Below are 15539 nucleotides of genomic sequence, written 5' to 3' on the forward strand. Positions count from 1 at the left end.
GGGAGTTGAAAAAGGCAGAAAACGTGACTCACCGGAGTTGCTGGAGGCAGCTGTTGAGGTTCCTCAGTGGCTCTTTACTCACCGCCGATGGAGGTTTCAGCAGCTCTTCTAGCAAGGCAGCGGGGACAGGACAATCGGGAATCTTCACTGGGGTCACCGGATTTGAACCGGTCTCTCCCTTGAGTTTCTTCTTTTAAAAACAAAAAAGACCATCAACAACAAACTTACTTTCAGGTTGACTCAAGGTTGACTCAGCCTTCCGTCCTTCCGAGGTGGGTAAAATGAGGAGACCCAGATTGTTGGGGGCAAGAGGCTGACTCTGTAAACTGCTTAGAGAGGGATGGAAAGTCCTGTAATGCTGTATATGTCTAAGGGCTCTTGCTATCTGTCTCTGTCCCTCCGTCCCTCACTGTTTCTCTCTCTCTCTCTCTCCCTCACTGTTTCTCTCTTTCTCTCTCTTTCCATGTCAGTCTCTCTGTCTGCCTAGTCTGTCTATCTATCTATCATCCAATAGTCTGAATTCAGGATTGCAGGGTAATTCTGCCTACTACCAGGAGTTCGATCCTGACCGGCTCAAGGTTGACTCGGCTTTCCATCCTTCCGAGGTGGGTAAAATGAGCACCCAGATTGTTTGGGGGGGCAAGAGGCTGACTCTGTAAACCACTTAGAGAGGGCTGTAAAAGCACTATTAAGTGGCATATAATTCTAAGTGCTATTGCTATTGTTCTTCCTTTTCTCCTTTCCTTTCCTTTCCTTTCCTTTCCTTCTTCCCTTCCCCTTCCTTCCTTCCTTCCTTCCTTCCTTCCTTCCTTCCTTCCTTCCTTCCTTCCTTCCTTCTTTCTTTCTTTCTTTCTTTCTTTCTTTCTTTCTTTCTTTCTTTCTTTCTTTCTTTCTTTCCTTCCTTCCTTCCTTCCTTCCTTCCTTCCTTCCTTCCATCCATCCATCCATCCATCCATCCATCCATCCATCCATCCATCCATCCATCCATCCATCCATGGTGCACAGTGGTTAGAATATAGTATTGCAGGCTAACTCTGCCCACAACCAGGAGTTCGATTCTCACTGGCTGAAGGCTGACTCAGCCTTCCCTCCTTCCGAGGTGGGTAAAATGAAGACCCAGATTGTTGGGCACAAGAGGCTGACTCTGTAAACCGCTTAGAGAGGGGCTATGAAGCACTGTGAAACAGTATGTACGTCTAAGCGCTATTGCGAATATCTCACTGTGTGGTTGTACATTGAGGACTAACTGGAAGTAGTCCCGGACTGCAGTAACCAGGAGCCCCCCCCCCGCCCCCTCATAAATCCAATCCCGCACAATGGCTAAAAACAGAAAAGCAACTTCCAGATCAAAACATCATCTGGATTGCAGGCTTGGGATCCAGGCTAACGGGAAAGTGGCGAGTATGAAAGCGGTGGGACAGTCCACGTTATCTCCAGGTACCTTTTTCATTTTCCCCTGTTTCAAGTCCAGCTTCAGCTGCTGGTTCTGTTGGAGCAGAGTCTTGATGCTGTTCTTCAGTTCAGACATTTTCGCTTGGAGCACGAACTTATCTTTCTGAGTTATGGACAAATCGTCCCGAACCATCTCCAACTCCGCCTTGAGGTTCTAGAAGGAAGAATGGATAGCCAAGAAACAGTGTGATGACCCAAAGGGGCGTGGCACAAAGGCAACACAGTCAGATCATCAATAAGAGTCCCTTTATTATTTCCAACTTTGCCCCCAATGTCCAGGTTACCTTCTGACTGGAGAAAAACTCTCCCAGGAACAGCCTTTAACTGGAGAAAATTCAGTCCAAAACATGGTTAACACAAACTGTAACTTAAAAGTCCAATCAAGCCAAACTGAAGTAATTAGTTGGGCAGGGCAGGAGCAAGAATTTCAGATTTGAAGGCATGGCAAAACTCACAGGGTTGGGAGGATACCAGGAAGACAGATAAGCAACGACAACACAAGATAAAGTCATGTTTGCTCCCAGCAGCCTGCCATACACAGCCTGCCTTTCATATAAACTGTGTTCCCAGCTGTGGCTAAGGAAGGGAATCAGGGCCCATTCCTCCCCCATAAGCCACGCAACCCACGTTGCTTTCTTATCCATTCCTCCTTGCGTGCCCTAGGATGAAGAGGGGGGTCTTCCTCTGAATTCCCTCTCCCTTGTTCTACCTCTCCCCTGCTTTGCCCAACTGGACTTTGCCCTTCCCCAGTTTCCTCCACAGCCAAGAGAGCCACACTCCCACTCCCTGTCAGTTGTCCTTGGATTCAGAGTCCGACAGGGGCATGACAAACTGTAAGCAATGATCATTGCAAAAAATAAGTCTAATTCAAGCACAATTTTATCATATCTACTTAGGAGACCCTTGGCTGAGCTCACATACTTTATTAAGGTATTGATTTAATAGCTGACCAGCCGCCGTAAGGCTGCTGTAAATGCTGATGCGATGAGTCAGCAGAGTTATTGCCACTTTAAGACTGAAAATGGGTCCACAGGGTTATTGTCACTTTAAGAAGTTGTCTCTATATATAAAGCCATGAGAGGGCGTATCTCTCTCTCCTTATGTTCTGTCTACATTGTAGTTTTCAGTACAGAGTAAAGAAGATTCTTTACTTGCCAGGTATTTGCCTATCATGAATATGTATGTATACAGCTGTCTTGTATATAAACTACTGTGTAAAAAAGACAACACCTCTGTGTGTTGTGTTTTGCTCTTGGGTTGTCTCGCAATAGTAGTGACACTGCAAACGCTCGGACATTAGGGCAACATTTATTTCCACCAGGATGTGTTGACTACATCCCAAGGGTTCACACAGCACCCCAGTGTGGTGGTTTTCAACTACGATCCCTGGCTTCATACAATACACTGAACCCAAGGCCAAACGAACCACATATTAGCTCAGCGTGATGTGTCAACCTTGCTGCAAAGTTTTCACTGCTTCTAGAACAGAAGGCTTTGTTAAGATTTTGAAAATTTTGAGAAACAGAATCTGAATTCAGGCCCGGAACATCCCTGATCTTGTTTTTATTCCTTTGGAATCCTATTTTGCCTCTAACTCTTTCAGAAGGACCAGTCTAGGGCAGGAAACATCTGTAGAATCCAGTGAGAATACCTGGAGAACTAACTGCACGCCTTCCAACTCCTTCTGACTGCGTTGCTCCGTCAAATCCAGCTGTTGCTTCAAAGTTTGGAGTTCTCCCTCTTTCTGTTCAACTTCCCATTTGAGGTCTTCCAACTGCAAGGACAGACAGACAAGTCAAACCATGGAAAGCTTTGGACAGACTCTTCCTTTAGGAGAGGTCAATAAGCACCAGTGTGGGCTTCCACGCAGTTCAAAACATAGTAGCGGGCTTTCCTCTGCAGTCAAATCGTCCATGAAGGAATTCCAGAGGAATACAGTTCAAGAATTCGAATGATCCATCTACCAATCCTGGCTCAAAACCAATGAAGACCTTCCCTCTCCAAGAAGTGATTTCAATATGTGGTGGAATGCAGTCTGGCTTCCCAGCAGGGTCCAGGGGCTGCATTCCAGAGGACCCAGGGACAACAAAATTTAGGAGAAAGAGAATCAAGATAGCTTCTTCCTAGAAGTTCTCAGTGTGCGTCTTTCACGATGTAAATAAGTTTGCTTGAGTTTGGCAAGATTCTGTCTACAGGCCAGGGAACAATACAGGACACTGCTCAGAATTAACTCTGTTTTTGGAGCCTGACACAACCTTTGGGAACGCCAACTGAGCCAGAAGGCATTTTGTGGCAGCCAGATCTACAATTTTATTATATATTGTACGGGGCAGGGCAAATAAGATCCCTATATTCAGATTCCAAGTACTGACGGGCTATAAAATAGGACAATGACAACAAAACGCTTAACAATGCTTTTGTCTTTCCCCACCTCGGTTAAAAATCCAAACATGTAAAACTTTACCCTTAAAGGGAAACGTGAAATAATTATGGGTTGCCCTTCTGTGTTCCCCCCCCCCCCAATTCTGAAATGCCTTTTCAGAATACACCGAACATTAATAAAGGAGGATATCTGTAGCTCAGGGTTGACACGAGGGGTCCTTGGTGCTCTCTGAGGTCGTGTTTTTTTTTTTTTGCAGGCGTTTCATGACCCAAATCATCAGTGCATTGATGGTGTTACCTAGTTTGCGTAATGACCAATCTGCAAGGAAATAAGCAAGCTCAGAGAACACCAAGGACCCCACCTAAAACATTTCCAATGCAGTTGCACCATAGATTCTTCACCAATTCAGATTTTCTCCACCCAGTTTCCTTTTCGTTGGCGATTGTGGTCTTCTTCTACTTGTGTTCCCTTGGTGTTTTTCTGCTGCACACGTAAAGCGCGTCAAGGGGGAAAGGAAAAGCCAAGGCCGAGCTTTCACCTCTTGATTTTCCACAGGTTGCTTGTCCAGTTGATCATCCAGCTGCTTCTGCAGAAGTTGAAGCTGGGACCGAGCGTCAACCAGCTCCCGCTGGATCTGCGAGACTTCCTCGGAGCGCTTCCCGTCTTCTCCCCTAGAAGAGACAAGAGGCTCAAATCACCTCGGGGACATCCACGTTCTCGGGAACGACCGCGTTGCAATCCCATATGGACTACAAATAGTCCTCGACTCAGGACCACAACGGAGCTCAAAGTTTATGTTGCTAAGTGAGGCACAGGAACCTTCTCAATTCACAGTTAACGCCGGTTAGAAGTTAGATAAGGGCCAACGGCACTCAAACAAGGGGTTGGCGTCCCGGTGGTGGTATTCAATTTTTTTTTTTTATGACTGGTTCTATGGGCGTAGCTTGGTGGGTGTGGCAGGGGAAGGATACTGTAAAATAGCAATAGTACTTAGACTTATATACCGCTTTATAGTGCTTTACAGCCCTTTCTAAGCGGTTTACAGAGCCAGCCTCTTGCCCCCAACAATCGGGGTCTCCTCATTTTACCCACCTCGGAAGGGATGGAAGGCTGAGTCAACCTTGAGCCTGGTGGGATTCGAACTGCCAAATTGCAGTCAGCCGGCAGTCAGCAGAAGTAGCCTGCAGTACTGCACTCTAACCACTGCGCCACAGAGGCTCCTACCCCACTCCTGGGGGAAGGTTACTGCAAAATCCCATTCCCTCCCCACCCCACTGAACTGCTTTCCAGCTCCGTTCTCCTGTGCAGGGCAACCAAAGAAAACCCAGCCAATCAGCTGGGACTCAATGGGAGGCAGAGAATAGATGGGGTTGGCGGGGCCAGTCAGAGGCGGGATTGGCCGGTTCTCCGAACTACTCAAAATTTCCGCTACCGGTTCTCCAGAACCGGTCAGAACCGGCTGAATATCACTTCCGGGTTGGACTTAGTTCCCTTGTGACTACATAGGGATTCTAGGCTGATAGCTCTTTTAACCCCGCCCCCCCCAGGTTCCTCCAGTCCTTCTGTAGGTTGTTTCTCTAGCTCACTGTACACAAGCTACACAAGGTTCCTTTCCCCTCATTCATTTGCACAGTTTGCACACACGACTAAGGCAGCCAACAAATCACAGCCTGACAAACGCCAGCATTTCAACACTCACTGCAACTTGTCGACTTCAACCTGGAGAGCCTGGATCAGGACCTCTTTGGCTTGCAGCTCCCGCTTGACCTCGCCGAGTTCCAGAGCAGCAGCTTTATAGTGCCGACGGTTGTGCGCCGACTCCGCTTTAGTCGTCGTAACCTGCCATGGCACGTTGCATCGTTACCTCACAGGCAAAAACGTAGCCCCTTCCCCAACCTCGGTGCCCTACCAGTGGGTCGGGTTTCAGCTCCCCACACTAGGTTACAGCCAGGTTGGCTAGGGATTCTGGGAGTTGAAGTCCAGCCCATTTGTAGGGCGGTGTATTGTGGGGGGGGGGAACCTTAGGAGGCAGGAAGAAGAGATGCTGCTTAGGAAACGGTCAGATAAGAGGCAGCGTAGCCCACAGCTGCATAATGGGTGGGGGGGCAAAGGATAAAAGAAGGGACCCAGCCTAGTTTCTCAGGCTGTAAAGGAGACAGTGGGAGAACCGCACTTTCAAACTTTGCAAGATTCTGTGTCGAGGTTGCTTTACAGTAAAGTAGAATTAGTTTATCAGGTTGTGTTCCCCGCCTGGGGTACCTGATCAGGCTAAACCTGTGTTCTGAACCAGCCTGGGTTAAGCCAAGGAATCTGAATTGCTTGCTAAAAACCACTGGTTGTCTGTTCCAAACCCTTCCTATTTATTTCCCACTTCCAAACCCTTCCTATTTATTTCCCACTTCCAAACCCTTCCTATTTATTTCCCACTTCCAAACCCTTCCTATTTATTTCCCAGCCGGGGAGGGCTGGCTAGCATCTGCCTTTCCCTGAGAGCCAGCTTATTGATTTCCATTGCTCTCCTCTCCGCTCTATGCATACATGCCTCTGGGATGGGTCCTATCTGTTCCTCCCCCTCACTCAGCTCAGGCCACAAAGACAGCTGCCTCTCTACCTGCCTCTATCTCCGATGCGGTTTCCTTAGCAGAGCCTTCCAAGGGGGCTCCCTCTCAACCTCCTCCAGGTCTAACTCTGAGCCAGTGGGCCACAACAACCTGCACACCACCACATTTCCAGATCTTACATCTTGGCAATGTTCACAGTAATGCACAGCAAAGTCAACTCATTTATACTGTATACCAGGGGTGTCCAACCTTGGCAACTTGAAGACTTGTGGACTTCAACTCCCAGAATTCCTCAGCCAGCAATGCTGGCTGAGGAATTCTGGGAGTTGAAGTCCACAAGTCTTCAAGTTGCCAAGGTTGGACACCCCTGCTGTATACCATCCTGACCTACCTACCTACCTACCTACCAAAAGCTCTGGACGCTTTCAGCCAGGACTGTACCTGCTCCTTAAGACTGAGGACGTTGGCCTTTTCTTTCTCCAAAGCCGTTTGCAAAGTCTGAATCAGCTGCCTCATCTTTCGATCTTCTTCTTCTTTGCTCCTCAGAACCGCCTGGACCTGGAAGGCAGGAAGATCAAAGGCAGAGGAGGCGCTGTTTATTTCTGCCCTCGTTTATTATTTAATTCTCCCGCACGACGGAGGACTTGCTGGATGAGTCAGGGGAGCCATGGTCTAAAGCAGGGGTCGCCGACCGTTTGGACCTCAGGGGAACCACCCAACCCGTAATTTTAAATCCCACGGACCACTAATATGAATTCTGGCTTGCTGACGTTGGGGGGAAAGTCGGTCCCATGTTCCAGAGCTGCAGGAGCCACAGGACTGGCCGTTTGGTCATACCGGAGCAGCTGCTCCTCCGCCCGGGTGCACCGGCGTGCCATGGACTGGAGCAGCTGCTCTGGGATGACCAAAGGGCCAGTCCTGGGACTCCTGCAGCTCTGGAACATGGGACTGACTTTCCCCTCAACGTCAGCAAGCCACCCCGGGGCGGATTTCCCTCCCTCGCCGTTGGTCTTATCTTCCAGTTCCAGCTCGCATGGCTCTACTCAAGGTTAAGGTTTGCGCTTGGCCGAAGGGTGGGGGCCAGTGGGTGGGTGGGCCATGTGGGCAGGGAAGCCTTGTGTTCCCAAGCAACCTGGATTAATTGCTTTTGGGAGGGGACGGGGACATTTCTCTGTGGACCACCAAAATTTTCTCTCAGGCCACCAGTGGTCCCCGGCCCCACCGGTTGGCAACCGCTGGTCTAAAGGAGTGTGTTTCAATCTCAGAAGGATTAAGGTGTAGTGACTCCAATTGGTGGCTGGCTGGGGAATTTTGAGAGCTGAAACCAACTCATCGTGACCTTGTCACGGTTGAGAAACACTCTTCTAAATAAAACCTCTGGGAACCGTCCCCTCGGAAAGCTGCAGGAGGCGGCCAGATGGAGCCAGGATTAGATTTAAGAAGGCAGCGTCTCATGACACGGATAGTCCTTGACCTACAACAGTTTGTTTTGTGACCACTCGAGAGTTGCAACGCCACTGAAAAATGTAAAATTATGACCAAGAAAGAGAAAGAGAAGGAGAAGGAAGAGAAAGAGAAAGAGAAGAAGGAAGAGAAAGAGAAGGAGAAAGAGAAGAAGGAAGAGAAAGAGAAAGAGAAGGAGAAGAAGGAAGAGAAAGAGAAGAAGGAGAAGGAAGAGAAAGAGAAGGAGAAAAAGGAAGAGAAAGAAAAAGAAGAAGAGAAAGAGAGGGAGAAGAAGGAAGAGAAAGAGAAAGAGAAGGAGAAGAAGGAAGAGAAAGAGAAGGAGAAGAAGAAAGAGAAAGAGAAAGAGGAGAACGAGAAGAAGGAAGAGAAAGAGAAAGAGAAGAAGAGAAAGCGAAAGAGAAGAAGAAGGAAGATAAAGAGAAGGAGAAAGAGAAGAAGGAAGAGAAAGAGAAGGAGAAGGAAAAAAAGGAAGAGAAAGAGAAGGAAAAGAAGGAAGAGAAAGAGAAGGAGAAGGAGAAAGAGAAGAAGGAAGAGAAAGAGAAAGAGAAGAAGAGAAAGAGAAGAAGAGAAAGAGAAGAAGAGAAAGAGAAGGAGAAGGAGAAGAAGGAAGAGAAAGAGAAGAAGAGAAAGAGAAGGAGAAATCTACCTGGAGATTCAACTGCACCAGATCCGCCTCTCTCTTGGCTAGAGCCACTTCGAGGATGCGGTTGTGCTCTCGCAGAGCCGCGTTGGACTGGCTCAGGCCGGTGAACTTTCCACGCTCGTGTTCCAGTTCCAGCGAAAGCTTCTTGTTGGCCTCTTCCAGGCGCTTGATCTTCCTCCGGAAGCCTCTTGCCTCTTGAAGCTGTGTGGCCACACAAACCATTTCGCCCCCCCATTAACAACATCGCACCGCATCCTCAATTAAAAGAAAAACACCGACCTCTTTCCCTGAAGACCTTTCTCGGGGCTATCAGAACACACTTGATTTTGAAGAGGAGACAGATAAGCTAGATTCATGATTCCAATTCCAAGGCCTTTTGTTTCTTTTCTTAAACTCTTGGAAATAAAACCTGAGTTGTTGGGTTTTTTTTTAATTTAATAGGGCAAACCCTTGTATATAAACAATCTCAACTCTCTTTTAGCACTGATGATGTTATCTAGTTGGGTAATGAAACGTCTGCGGGGAAAAAACCAAGCTCAGAGAGCACCAAGGACCCCACAGTCCTCCAACTCCTCCTCCACAAACACCACTCTAGCACTTGATGGTGTTGCATAGCATGGCCGTGAAACATTTGCAAGAAAACAACCCAGCTAAGAGAACATCAAGGACCTCGCAGTTTTCTTCCTAACTCAGCTAAGAATTGACCGCTTGCCCCTAACAGCAACCCCCACCCGCCATTTTCAGGAATCGGGGTTAAAGGACTCGAGTTGAACATGGCTGACGGGAAAGGCCCAACGTGTTGACCGTCACTCCTTACAGTCCTTATCAAGAACCAAGAAGGGCTTCAACCGGGTTTCAAGCAACCCGTTGGCCATATCCAACTCAACCAACCCTCACCAGAGATTGTGGAGTCAAACCAGTTTCAGTATGGCTCGGTTTATGTCCATGGAAGATGGCGGAGCAACCCAATAAGCCAAGGGTGTCAAACTTAAGGCCCGATCTGGCCTGCAATGTACTTGGATCCGGCCCAACTACTATGGGGCCCGTCCTGGGTCTACCCAAAGCGAAGAGGAAAGATCGGCCCAGCCTGGCTTCGGCCCAGTCTATCCAATGCGAAGAGGAACCATGTCAGCAGTTTGGAGTGGCGTCAAACTAGCTACGCCCACCCAGCCAGGCCCAGGCCTCCCCACCCCCAAGGTCAACCACCGCCATGACGCAGCCCTCAGTGAAATTGACACCCTTACAACAAGCCATTTAGCCATTACCTCGTCTTCAAGCTCAAGGACCTTCTCTCGGTACTCTTCCAGTTCTTGGCTGGTGACCGAGATGACTTCCTGAAGCTCCTTCTCCAGAACCGTCTTGCTGTGGGTGAGAGACTGCAATTCCGCCTCCAGAGTCCGGATCCTTTCCTGAAGGCCAAGAGGCAACATGCCGGGGGTCAGCGTCAAGGATGCCACGGTTTTAAGAAGAGGAAAGAAGTGAGATTGCTTACTAGGCTAGCTTGGTTATTTTTGCTCTCGGAGAACTGGGCCTTGAGTTCGTTCAGCTCCGCTTCGGACGACTCCTTGGCGGACAGGGCCTCCTGAAGGCGCCGGCTGAGGACGCCGACGGCGTTCTCGTAAGCTTTGTGCTTGGCTTTCATCTCCTTCTGGGCCGTGCTCAGGTCGGAACCCAACCTCTTCATTTTCTGCTTCTGCTCGGTAATGGCCCTGGCAAAGGGAACCCAACAGCAAAGGGACTAAGAACGGATACAGGTAACGGGTTAGGTTCAGCTAAACCAACGCAAGCTATACTCACATCTTGGTTTCTTGTTGCATTTCGTCAACCTGCTGCTTTAAGTCTTCGTTGACTTTGACCAGAGCTGACATCTGTTCTTGGTCGAACTTCAAAGACTGGGAAATGTGGTAAAAAAAACACGAAAGAAAAATGGAAAGGATTCATTTTTTTTTTAATGCAGCGAGCTTACCTGTTTAGGAAGAAAGCTGGGTTAAAGAAAAAAAACGGGCAGTCTTCGAGTTACGACCACAATTGAGCCCCAAATTTACGATGCTAGGGGAAATGTTTTATTTAAGCAAGTTTGGCCCATTCTACGTGACCAAATGAACTGTTGTAAGTCGAGGACTAACCTGTACTGTGAATTATGTTTAGTTTAGTTTACTTTATTGATTAGCCCTTGGGCCATATCAAAGTGCAGAGTACCAGACATAAATTATTACTAAAATCTGATAAAAACAATTTAAAATGCATTTGCACCAAAGACCAATTTCTTGTCTGTCCAGTCACACTTGGCTAATAAAGAATTCTATCCTATCCTATCCTATTCTCATTTTATTCTCTGTTCTATTTCTATTTCTATTCTATTCACATTTCATTCCTATTCTATTCTATTCTATTCCTTATTTCTATTCTATTCCTTATTTCTATTCTATTCCTTATTTCTATTTCTATTCCATACTATACTATTCTATTCTCATTTCATTCCTATTCTTTTCTCTTTCTCTTTCTCTTTCTAATTCTATTCTATTCTATTCTATTCCTTATTCTATTCCATTCTCTATTCTATTCTATCCTATCCTATCCTATCCTATTCTGTTCTTTATTCTATTCCATTCTCTATTCCATTCCATTTCATTTTCCACTTTATTCTTTATTGTATTGTATTGTATTGTATTGTATTGTATTGTATTGTATTGTATTGTACTCTACTCTACTCTACTCTACTCTACTCTACTCTATTTTAAAATGCAATTGGAATAAAATACCATTTAAAATGAAATTGGAATAAAATGCAATAATTTAATATATAGATAAATAAAACATGATAAAAGTATATTTCGGTGTCACCCCTATGATCTACCCCTAATTATGAAAAACAGGAATGGTTTTAAAAAGGAGGGGAAAAAACCCACAGAAGTGTCTCGTTTAATCCGTTCACTTCTTAAACTCGTCTTTCCTCCCCACCTGCAGCTCGGCCTCCATGTCGCTCCGTTCTTTCTGGGCCACCTGGAGCTGGCTCTCCAGTTCCCGCATCTCCTGCTGAACCTGCGTCAGCTCCTTCGCGAGCTTGGAGTTCTCCAGCTCCGTGGATTTCTTCTCGCCCTGAAGCTGAAGGAATTGCTGCTTGAGCTCTTTGATTTCCGCATCCAGCCTCTTCTTTGTGGACTTCAGTTCGCTGATTAGCTGGTCTTTGGAAAGCGCGTCTCGGCGGTAGGCCTCCACCATCACCTGCGGGTCAAGAAGGAAACGTGAGGTTAGGGTTTAATGGGAAATATGAGCTCGACACTCTCACTTCGCTATGAAACTATGTGGTCAGGCTTCGTTTTTTGGGGAGGAAAATAAGGAAGAAAAATTCTGCCTCTGCCTACCAGCTTCCATTGGTATTCATCTGGCTAGCGTCCTGTCAGTGTGTGAGAGAGTTGAGGGCTGCTTGGAAACTGAAACAGTATTTGCTATGTGAGCAAGGAGACAGCAAGGAGCCTGGGCGTGGCTTAACTCAACTGTTCTGGACTAAAGCTGCTTGGTGCTGTGAAATTGAAACTGAAACTCCTCTCCTCTGCTTGTGTTTTGCATTTGGAAGAGATTTCTTTTCAGGTGGAGTAAAACTCCTTAGCATCAGAGTGTGTTAATAATAATAATATAGGAAATACTAATGCTCTGATGGTCATTTCCAAAAATCCTTTCTTAGCGAGCACCTAGAAGCCAAGAGGAACATACGGGCCAAATTTCAAGTTTGTAGGCTTTACGGTTCTGGAGATTTCGTGAGGATGCGTGAGTGGTATTTTGCTTTTATATATAGATAGATTATGGGATATCAAACTCTGTGTTTTTTTTACAACAAGCTGGCAGTTGGGATCCCAGGCGGGGAAAATACAACGGCTTTAAGATGGTGTAAATATGTGTGAAATTTGCAAGCCCAAAACACTTTTGGAGAGCCAATAAGCAGCCCTGTGAATCTTGAATATGAATCTTGAATATTTTTCCCAGTTCCTCCAAAGTGAGAAAATTTAACAAAAAAAAACCACGCATACTCACCTTCTGTTGAAGATGCTGTTCCTTCACTCTCTGGCTTTGCTTCTTCAGATTTGCACTTTCCTGTTGTAAGTTTTCCACCTACCAGGACAAAATAAACAGTGGACTCAACCTATGAGACCCACATTTTAACCTCCATCATTCTAGCCAATACAGGTAGTCTTTGACTTATAATAGTTCGTTTAGCGACTGTTTCTTCTGACCTAGGCTTCACCAAAATCATGAAACAGACTCCTTGTCCCAACAAAACCCCTTTTTATATGGGAATTCCTATCATTCACATCCAGCAAAGTCCCCTGAAAAAAGCAACTTATGACCGTTTTTCACCCTGATGACCATTGCAATCACCTGATCAAAATTCAGGCGCTTGGCAACTGGCTCATATTTATGACGATTGCAGTGTCCCGGGATCAGGTGATCCGCTTTTGTGACCTTCTGATCAGCAATAAGTCAATAGGGAAGCCCAATTCGCTGACCATTTTTCTAACTGAACAACTGCAGCGATTCACTGAAGAACAGTGGAAAGAGACTTCCAGTTTGAAGGGCTTTGGCGACAGACAGGAATCCGCGACCGTGTGCGGTTTCTGCCTGGGCTCGCCGCTGGAGCGCCCCCGAGCCAGCTGGTTTCGGGGCTAAGCCACCCCGTAGAGGTGGTGAAGAGGGGGGAGACCGCCAGCAGGGTCGAGGAGAGCCACATCTCTCCTCCTCAGCTGGCCAAACTCCCTTTCCCGAAGGCGGTAGTTGTCAGAAATGGCCACCACAAAGAAGAACTCAACCGGAAAAGAACGTGCAGGAGGAAGATAAGAAGTGAAAGTTTTGGCTGACCGGGTTCTGGAGAACCGGTAGTGGAAATTTTGAGTAGTTTGGAGACCCGGCAAATCTGACTGGCCCCACCAACCCCATCTATTCTCTGCCTCCCATTGAGTCCCAGCTGATTAGCTGGGTCTTCTTTGGTTGCCCTGCCCAGGAGAATGGAGCTGGAAAGCAGGTTAGTGGGGTGGGGAGGGAATGGGGATTTTGCAGTATACCCTTCCCCTACCACACCCACTAAGCCACACCCACCAAGCCACGCCTACAGAACCAGTAGTAAAAGTTTTTGAATCCCATCACTGAAGAACAGCAAGGAAAAGGGGATGGTTAAATACGGGAAATTATACCTGACTCGATTTGATGGCTATTTCTTGCTTGAGCTGGTCCAGAACATCTGAGGCCTCCTTGGTGTGGCCTCCCAAATGCTGGATGGACTCTTCGAGTCCTTCTTGCCCCGCCTTTGCCACCTGCAGGGCAACTTCCAAGACGATCTTCTCGTTCTGCAAATGGCGGATGGAGTCGTCCTTCGAGGCAGCCTCTCCTTGCAGTTCAGCCAACCTGGCCTCCAGTTCTTCGTAGCGCACCTGAAGCTCCCCCACGGTTTGGTCTCGGGTCTGTAACGTCTCTTGGGTGGAGGTCAATTGTCTCATGAGGTCCAGCTGCTCCTGCTGCAGAGTCTCCACCTGAACATCTCGCTGTTGAAGCGTTAGCTTGACCTGAGCCAAGAACACGAAGAAGGTGACCCTCACCGTGATCACCTCTCAAGGTAAAAGAAAGCATCCTTCCACCTGGCCTTAACCCTTAACTTAAGATGTCCCAAAGGTTCTGTTTCAAGAGGCAACTGGACTTCCTTGTGATTCTTTGAAGACGTTTTGCTTGTCATCTAAGTAGCTTCTTCAGCTCTGAAGAAGCTTCTTAGATGAGAAGCAAAACGTCTTCAAAAAAATAACAAGGAAGACCAGTTGCCTCTTGAAACAGAACCTTTGGGACAACCATGACCTGGATGACTGAGAATCTCCAAAGACTCTTAACTCAAGAGTTGTCAGCTTCCAAAACCCAAGAAAGGCACATAATGATTCTTCCAAGCAGAATTTTGCTGTTGTTCCTCACCTACTGACAGAATCTTGCCAGATTAAAGCAAACAACCGTCCCCGTACTCACCGTTCCCGACTCATCGGAGAAGAGCCTAACGCTGGGAACGATTTGAGGGCAAAAGAAGAAAGGGACAGCAGAGAAGGAGGTGGCTGGATGGAGTCACTGAATCAGTAGGGGTGAGCTTCAAAGGGCTCCAGGGGCTGGTAGAGGACAGGAAGGCCTGGAGGAACGTTGCCCATGAGGTCACAATGGGTCAGACACAACTTTGCGACTCACAACAATAACAACAACCATCCCCATAAGCATATATTCTGGGAACTGTTGAGGAGGAGCCATCTTCACCCTCTTTCTCAGACACAAGCTATGTGAACTGAGTTGCCGCTTAACTCCTCTGGCACACAGCCCCTCCCTCCTGGGAATCCAGACTACATTCCACCACAGGAATCAACCTCAACCTTTACACAAGAGTCCCATATCTTTGGCTGCGATACAATGCACAAAACTTTTGTACCTTTTCGAGCTCCTGCTCCAACACTGCCGCTGAATCAGCCATCTTCTGAAGCTGTTCTTTCTCATCCTCAAATTCCTCCAGCTTCCTCTGCAGGTCGTCTTCTACCATACTCTTAGCCTCCTGGATCTGCAGGAAGGCTGCTTCCTGGTCTAACATGTCGGCCTGGGCAGAAGCATCAGAAGTTGTTAAAATGGTGGCAACAGCTGCCAAGGCGATGCTGAGAAACAGCAACCGTATACCTGCAGTTAACGGCACCTTTGTAGAGATTCTCAGTCAGACTTTTAGATTTTGGGATGGATTTGAGACTTTCAGCTATACAATTTGGGATGGACACCCTTGGAATGGTGTGGGAGTAGGAATGGATTTCCAGAGGGAAAAAACTGCAGGCTACAGGAACCAACTACTCAGGTGACCCTGAGGATACAGACAAACCTCCAAGTGGCCTCAACAACCCTCTAAAAGGATGCAAATGACCAGCTGTCTGCAAGGAGTATACAACCTTCCATTCCTCACTGTCCAGTCAGAGCCGAAGAAGCTTCTTGGATGAGAAATGAAACATCTTCGAAAGGAAAAACAAGAAATCTGCCTCCA

At 47.2% G+C, this 15539-nt stretch overlaps 1 protein-coding gene across 3 annotated transcripts in view; it reads right to left on the reverse strand.

Annotated features, from left to right (window-relative positions):
* GOLGA3 (golgin A3) overlaps positions 1-15539 on the reverse strand; it is a 37498-nt gene that overhangs the window by 4632 nt on the left and 17327 nt on the right. For 2 of the 3 annotated variants that reach the window (XM_087913401.1, XM_087913399.1), the window contains exons 10-23: positions 14949-15110; positions 13690-14058; positions 12536-12613; positions 11465-11728; positions 10301-10395; positions 9996-10212; positions 9769-9912; positions 8507-8704; positions 6838-6954; positions 5535-5674; positions 4374-4506; positions 3104-3226; positions 1442-1606; positions 33-190 (exon numbers count right to left, since the gene is read on the reverse strand). In XM_087913401.1, the coding sequence (XP_087769527.1) occupies positions 33-190; positions 1442-1606; positions 3104-3226; positions 4374-4506; positions 5535-5674; positions 6838-6954; positions 8507-8704; positions 9769-9912; positions 9996-10212; positions 10301-10395; positions 11465-11728; positions 12536-12613; positions 13690-14058; positions 14949-15110 (2363 nt within the window). The remainder of the gene's footprint in view (positions 1-32; positions 191-1441; positions 1607-3103; positions 3227-4373; positions 4507-5534; positions 5675-6837; positions 6955-8506; positions 8705-9768; positions 9913-9995; positions 10213-10300; positions 10396-11464; positions 11729-12535; positions 12614-13689; positions 14059-14948; positions 15111-15539) is intronic. The other variant, XM_087913400.1, reaches the window with a different exon arrangement.

The sequence above is a fragment of the Pseudonaja textilis genome, chromosome 15 (assembly GCF_049901715.1).
Source record: "Pseudonaja textilis isolate UNSWEBS1 chromosome 15, rPseTex1.2, whole genome shotgun sequence".
NCBI classification, from domain to species: domain Eukaryota; kingdom Metazoa; phylum Chordata; class Lepidosauria; order Squamata; family Elapidae; genus Pseudonaja; species Pseudonaja textilis.